General features: G+C 35.8%; 1 protein-coding gene across 8 annotated transcripts in view; it reads left to right on the plus strand.

Moving 5' to 3' along the window:
• Nucleotides 1-4789, plus strand: part of LOC132617116 (zinc finger CCCH domain-containing protein 18-like) — a 31666-nt gene extending 26877 nt beyond the window's left edge. For 7 of the 8 annotated variants that reach the window (XM_060332024.1, XM_060332028.1, XM_060332025.1 and 4 more), the window contains exons 6-8: nucleotides 3095-3250; nucleotides 3340-3436; nucleotides 4337-4789. In XM_060332024.1, coding sequence (XP_060188007.1) covers nucleotides 3095-3250; nucleotides 3340-3436; nucleotides 4337-4409 — 326 coding nt within the window. In that variant the 3' untranslated portion in view covers nucleotides 4410-4789. The remainder of the gene's footprint in view (nucleotides 1-3094; nucleotides 3251-3339; nucleotides 3437-4336) is intronic. The other variant, XM_060332030.1, reaches the window with a different exon arrangement.
• Nucleotides 4790-8080: the final 3291 nt, after the last annotated feature.

The raw sequence follows: 8080 nt of genomic DNA on the forward strand, positions 1-8080 counted from the left end.
AAACCTAATTGGATTGGGTTTATTAATCCAATTCCACATAGGAAGGGAAAATCCAAAAACCTAACAATTCTCCCCCTCCCGACTATGTGGAGGAAACTGCCATCCCGGCGATCAAGCAACACTCTAAATCTAGTCTCGCAGCCAAGCCTAGGACAACCTGAATGAATGACATCTTCACAACTGGAGAAAATATTTCATCAAAATCAACTCCCTTCTTCTGATTAAAGCCCTTGACAACCAATCTAGCCTTGTATCGTGGAATTGGGTTACCATCTTCATGTTTCACCCTAAAAACCCACCTGTTTTTCAAAGTTTTTCTGTCTGTAGGAAGCTTAACCAGATCAAATGTATGATTATCATGCAAGGATTTAATCTCATCTTGCATAGCATCAAACCACCTTTCCTTTTCTTCACTATCCATGGCCTCATCAAAACTTTCAGGTTCTCCCCCATCAGTCAAGAGTACAAACTCATTGGGAGAATAACGAGATGAAGGTACTTTCTCTTTAATAGATCTTCTGAGAAAACTCTCAGGAGCATCAATAGCAGTTGGTTGCTGGCCAACCACATCATCTTCCACTGGAGCATCAACAACATCATGCTGGTCATTCTGAACATGATCACTATCTTCATTATCAACTTGATCTTCATTATTTTGAAGATTTTCTTCAGGTGCAATAGTCACAGGAACCGGATCAACATTAACTAAGCTTTCATTGCTCTGAAAATCAACCTTCTCAGCTTTGTCAAAATCTTCAATTGTCTGGTCTTCAAAGAACACAACATCACGGCTTTTAACAAGTTTCTTCTCAACTGGATCATAGAAACGATAGCCAAATTCGTCTTAACCATAACCAATGAAGATACACTCCCTAGTTTTAACTTCCAGCTTTGACCTCTCATCCTTAGGAACATGCACATTTACACCCGAAGACTCTCAGATGAGCATAAGAGACATCCTTACCAAACCAAATTCTATCAGGGACATCACCATCCAAAGCAACAGTAGGAGATAAATTGATAACATAAGCAGCAGTATTAAGTGCTTCTGCCCAAAATGAATTTGGTAGCTTAGCATCTGAAAGCAAACATCTAACCCTCTCAACTAGAGTTTTGTTCATCCTCTCTGCTAAACCATTTAACTGAGGAGTCTTTGGAGGAGTTTTTTGATGCCGAATACCCTGCTGTCTACAATAATTATCAAAGGGACCAATGTATTCACCACCATTGTCTGAGCGGATGCATTTTAGTTTCTTCCCTGTCTGTCTCTCAACCAAGGCCTGAAAAGTCTTGAACAGATCAAGTACTTGATCCTTGGACTTCAAAGGAAATACCCAGAGTTTGCGAGAATGATCATCAATAAAATTCACAAAGTAAAGTGCACCACCACGAGAGCTTACTTTAAAAGGACCACACAAATCAGAATGTACCAACTCCAGCAAATCCAGCTTTCTTGAAGGTGAATGACTCTGAAAAGAAACTCTTTTATGTTTCCCGGCTAAGCAATGAACAACTTTGCTTGTTTCACTCCAGAAAGCAAATTCTTCTTAGCCAAGTTATCAATCCCCTTCTCGCTCATATGACTCAGCCTTCTATGCCATAATTCTGATGAAGTATCATTCTCCACTAAATTTACTGAGTCACCACAAATGGAGCCCTGAAATAAGTACAAGTCAGACATCTTGTAACCTCGAGCCACAACCATTGAACCTCTAATTAGCTTCCACTGGCCACCACTAACGGTTTGATCATAACCCTCATCATCAAGTTTTCTTACAGAAATTAAATTCAGCCGAACATCTGGAGCATGCTTGACATTGTTAAGAACCAACCTCGAACCATCCTTACTTTTCAAATAAACTGTGCCAATGCTAAGTACCTTAACCTCACTATTATTGCCCATTCGTAAATTTTCAAAATTACCCAGAGTATAAAAAGAAAATAATTCCTTCTTTGGCGTGACATGAGAAGTGGCACCTAAATCCACAAACCAGGTAGACTCATCACAAACAATATTGATATCATTTTTACCACAAGCGACAAGAAGATCATTTTCAGCAATAACAGCGACACGATTTTCATTATCGCCTTCTTTCTTTTGCTTTTTCTGGTCTCTCTTAAACTTGTAGCAATGTTTCTTGATATGCCCTTTCAAGTGACAATAGTCACATGTAAGATTCTTGTACCTGAATGATCTTGACTTGCTTCTACTTTTGCCTCTGTCATTCTGACCTTTGAAGTTATTTCTCCCCCTGTCTTAAGTAACCAAAACATCTGAGTGTGAAGTTGAAGAAGACAAAACTTGAGATCTTCTTCTCATCTCTTCATTCAAAACACCACTCTTAGCATATTCCATAGTTACACCATCACTGGGAGCAGAATTAGTCAAAGAAACTCGAAGAGTTTCCCAAGAGTCTGGCAGAGTATTAAGAAGCCAAAGTCCCTGTATTTCTTCATCAAACTTGACACCCATTCCAGACAGCTGATCAAGAACACCCTGAAAATCATTGATATGATCAGAAATAGGGCTACCCTCTTTGTATCTAATACTCATCAATTGTTTCAGTAGGAACAACTTATTATTGCCAGTCTTTGAAGCATAAAGTGTCTCGAAGAACCAGATGTTGAGAACCCCCAGTTCAAATTTCAGCACGATCCAACGGTTAACGAATCGGGAAACGCAATTTAAAGCGGACTGCTGTACCAGAAAATTTCTGGACGAAAATCTGCTTTCTCTCTCACGTTTTTCTCTCTATATGGCTGCTATGAATTCACTCTTGTGTTCTCAAAATAAGACCTAATATATAGAGGAAATTTTGGGCAAAATTGGTCTGGTCCAAATTGGATTAGGTTTTATTAATCCAATTCCACATAGGAAGGGAAAACCCAAAAACCTAATTGGATTGGGTTTTATTAATCCAATTCCACATAGGAAGGAAAAACCCAAAAACCTAACATACAAAATATTCTGTGTGTCACTGCCTGAACGTTGTGGATGAACATTCATATCTGTAAAGCCATTTTATAAATTCAGCTTTTTTCTGCTCTCTGCATTTGCTTTCTTTATCTAATACATATCATGGACTGCCAACAGGATTTAAGTCCCCCAGACTGCTAAGGAAACATTTAATGGAAGAGCAAGTCCTTGAACTCGAGTCTAGGCGACTTGCACAGCTGCAATTATCGCGAAGACCCATGGCCAGTCTGTCCTATTTTCGCCCTCCCATGGACGAATTTAACATTTCTCAACGTGTGTATATACACTCTTTTTGTTGTTATTTACTTTAGCTACATACATACCTTCAGTTATTTAGTAATTTTCTGTACTGCAAATGTCAGCAGAACGTTCCAGCCATCTATTAGATGTTCGGAACAGCGGGTCCTCGGATGAAGATAACTTCAAGTATTCAGGAAGCCATGATGCTGATGACGAGAGGTATGCACTGGTGTTATATTAAATTGGTTCTGATGCTAGTGAATTTGCATTATCTCTCAGTATTTTCTGGATTAAAATCTGATAACAAGTCCTCTCTTCTTACTTTGATGTTGCTTGCTTGGCAACTGATTTTAAGAAGTTGAAAAAAATGAGCACCCAAGAGTGTGGCCTAGTGGTCAATGAAGTGGGTTTTAAGAACCATGAGGTCTCAGGTTCAAATCTCAGAAAAGACAAAAATACTAGGTGATTTCTTTCCAACTATGTCAGCCTTGGTGGACAGGGTTATCCGGCACTTGTGCTTAGGGGTGAGCGTTCGTTATTCGGTTTGGTATTTTCAAAATTCGATTTCGGTAATCGGTAGTTGAAAGTAGATACCAAATACTGAACTTTCAAAATTTGGTCCACGATAAATCAAACTTCAACAGGGTAAATCCCGGTTTGGCTCGGGAATTGGGTTTTCGGTGATTTATGCCCACCTCTACTTGTGTTGGTGGGAGCTAGCAGGTGATCTGTGGAATTAGTCTAGGTGCGCGCAAGCTGGCCTGGACACTACAGTTATCAAAAAAAAAAAATGATTGTCAGGATGTTTTTACTCTTTCCATTTGCTGTCATATCATTCCAAAAGATCCTAGAGTATTTACATCGCATTATGTCACTGCATAATTTTCCTGAAGACAGGTCCAAAACGTATGTCAAATAGTTCGAAGGTAGGTCCACGATTAATTTTTGTTTGTAACATGACAGTTTTGGTTACTGATTAGGTTGTCCAATCGTGGGGTTTGTGAGTCATTTTCATGTTCCGAATCTCATTGTTGACTTAATCTTCATATATCTTGGCAAATTGAACTGTGTACTTCGCTTGGGCTCATTTTAGGTCTTTTTTGTTTTGTACTAATGCAGCAATCAACCAGACAACCTGCCAGACAGTCCATTCGCATCTGCAGTAACGAGCAGTGTATCTGAAGTTCTATAAGTCCGGATACACATTTAGGTATACTAGTCTACTTCAAAGGCAGCACGTTGAAGTTTTTCACTGATGTGGTACATATAGCAAGAATAGAGAATATCAGAAATAGATCCTCCACGTAGCCGGGCAAACGTAACTTGGCAAATTAGGAAATATGATACACAAATGCTTACATGTAAGAATGTTCAAAGTTTTTTCTTCTCTGGTTTTTGCAGATATTAGGCTTAGAAAAGAGGGCAGAGGTCATTGTCCTTGGAAAAAATGTTATATATATTAACTTTAGTTGATGGAGGAGAATAGTGCTAAAAATATGTTCAGGATCTTTTATGTTCCTTTTGTGGAAGAAAATCCATTACTTGCAAGGTGCAGGCATGAATTTTGTTTCAGTTTGTCTCTGTTTTTTGTGTTGGATAAATTGCTTCATCTGAGAAGTTAAATGGTTATAGAGTGCATATTATTTTAGGCCAGCATGGGTGTTAGTAGTGGTGGAACTAGGATTTCTATCATGGGGATTTAAAATATAACAGAAGATACAAATAGCCAAGGGAATTCTATATATTTTTAAATTACTATTATATATAAGTGAGGATGTGAGGTTTTTGTCGTCCTCACATCCTCATAGCATCGAATAAGGGTGTTACACGTGGCTGCTCACATTTCCTTGCATTTTTTCATTTTTGTCCTAATTCATTTCTGATACTTCCTCATGGGTTTTTATATATAATTGGTGTCCTTTGTAACTTTAAAAAATTAGACGCAAATAGTTGCTTAACACGATATAGTCCAAACATAAACTACGTGGACGGCCAAACCATTGTCTGCCATCTCTTTGTTTTAATCGGTTTCATTTCATGGTCTTTTCTTCTTTGTTTATGTTTTTATAAAAGTAATATTAGTAAAACTTTAATAGCTTTAAGGGATTTTTTTTTTCAACATATGAAGCAAAGTTCTACAATAAACGGCTTAATAAAAAACCTAAAGCTTCTTCCAAGAAGGAAATTGCACGTGATATTTGGAGGTTAAAAATGAGGGATAAACTATAAGTCGATAGGGGTGTTCACGGTTTGGTTAAAAATCGATTCAAATCGTAAATTGAATCAAATCGATTAAATAAATAGATAGTTGTTTGGGTTTTGATTTGATTTTAAATTTTAAAAAATCGATAATATTTGGTTTGATTTCGTTTTATGAAAAACAAACCGAAGAAAAAATCAAGTCAACCCGGTAAACACAATATGCATAATTTTTATAATTATATATATAATAAATATATTAACTTTTATAAATAATTTTATGCTTTGTTTACTTTGTCATTAAATTTTCTTTATCTCTATTAGGCTGATGAACTTTACATCTTAAGTTCACTTTTTAAAAGAAATTCATAAATCCAAACTCATTTATTCAAAGAAATAACTATGAGATTTACCTTGTAAAATAAGTTGTATTTCTTATAAACTCTATCCACTCGAGTAAAATTTAAAGATCTTACGACAAGGAAAATATTTATACATAATAGTGCTCACCATACTGGTTTTATAATTGGTTGCGTTGTGTAACTTTTTAAAAAAATCTCTTCTTGCCGCTTATTAGATTAATCATTTGATCCATAATATATGATGGTTTTAGTTTTTATATTTAGTTTGAAATAAATATTCTTTTATATAATCAAGCAAGATTTTTTTTTTCAAGATTTACCCTTATTTATATAATTTTTACATAATCAAGAAATCATATTAGATTGATAGTATTTAATTATAGATAATTTAGAGAAAAAAACTTTTTACTTTTTGGGGTGAGTAATTTATTTAAGGGTGTGTCCAAGTTAAAAACACCATGTAATTTAAATCAGATTAAGACATTAAGTACCTTTTACATTATTAATTTTTCCTTAGACCGGTAAAATTGAGGTAACTTTGGAACCCAATTTTATTTTCAATTGAAGCATTTATTATGTCTTATTTTACATTTAAACATGCATCTCATGTCATATTTTTCTCTCCCTATTTTTCTCTCTATTTATTTTAAACCTCTAAAATTTTGCTTCTTTAGTGAAATCACATGTGCTTACAAATCTGTGAAGTAAAATTAGTCAATGGTCTTGTATATTGTTGAAAATGAAGGTAGCATCATTAGTCAATATGCGATTATTCTTGAGGTTCACCAAATTATTTTGGTTATTTCTTGAATTTCGTCTAAAAATAAAGTTAACGCCCCCATTTAACTAGCATAAAGCCTCAACACACAAAATAAATACCCAAAGAAATCTATTTCTATCTATAATTAAAAATCTCAATCTCACAAAATTATAAAAATACAAAAATATTTTTCAGTTTATAATCTTGCCAAATTGTAATAAACATACTTTATCATGTTTATAGAATATTGAATCATTTGCATCCCTTTGATATTTGCTAATTTTCCTACCAAACTTGCTTTCTCATAAATAACTTTTTCTTTAAAAATTATTCAATTATATGACGAAAAAACTTTAATAATTATAAAAACTTATCAATAAGATAGGATTAACTGTAATTACATTAAATTAATTATTTCGCAGACAAATGTGGTACAAATTATATTTATTGATAAGAAATTATATATTATTATTATATCTTGAGTTTGGGCCCGGGCTTAGCACGGGCCTCCGACAACTAGTTTGGAGCAATTCGCAGAATTGCCCTTCTTTTGGAGTGGTCTTTAAATTTTGTCCCTCATATTTGAAATCTTTAAATTTTGCCCTTCGGCTAAACCCCATGGGTTCCAGGTTCGAACCCCCACACAGTCAAAATTTTAAAAAAAAATCGAAGGCAGAGTTTAAATTTCGCTATACCCCCACCGGCATACACTTGTGAAGGAATTAACAAAGTTATGCCGGACCCGGCATACTTATTACTTATGGGCAGACTTGGCATAAGTATGCCGGGTCCGACATAACTTTGGTAATTCCTTCACAAGTTTATGCCGGGTCCTGGCATAAAAGTTTGCCTATTAAAAATATGCCCCCACCAGCATAAACTTATTAAGGAATTACCAAACTTATGCCGGACCCGGCATAACTTTGGTAATTCCTTCACAAGTTTATGCCGGGTCCGGCATAAAAGTTTGCCCATTAAAAGTATGCCCCCACCGGCATAAACTTGTGAAGGAATTACCAAAGTTATGCCGGACCCGGCATACTAATGCCAAGTCTGCCCATAAAGGCATGAGTATGCCGGGTCCGGCATAAATTTGGTAATTCCTTAACAAGTATATGCCGGGTCCGGCATACACGCGACCCAAACCTTGTCTTGCAATTTTTTTTTTAATTTATGCTTGAGCGGGGGTTCGAACTCAGAACCTCATGGTTTCTGCGTGAAAGCTTAGAGTTGCAATGCGAAGGGTAAAAATTAAAGACCAGCAATATGAGGGGCATAATTTAAAGACCACAAATATGAGGGGCAAAATTTAAAGATCACCCAAAAGAAGGGCAATCCGCGCAAAAAAAAATGACTAGTTTGTATATACAAGGTAATCTTACAGTGAAGGACTTCGAATGAATCTCTTGCATCTCTTAGTTCCGCCTCGGGTTGTTAGAGGGAAAAACAAACTCATGACATCGAATATATATCATAATTACGGCATAAGTTGCGGTAATAAAACATACAAGTTATAGTCATGGTTAACTGATAGTGTATGTC

This window comes from Lycium barbarum, chromosome 11 (assembly GCF_019175385.1).
Source record: "Lycium barbarum isolate Lr01 chromosome 11, ASM1917538v2, whole genome shotgun sequence".
Lineage (NCBI taxonomy): Eukaryota > Viridiplantae > Streptophyta > Magnoliopsida > Solanales > Solanaceae > Lycium > Lycium barbarum.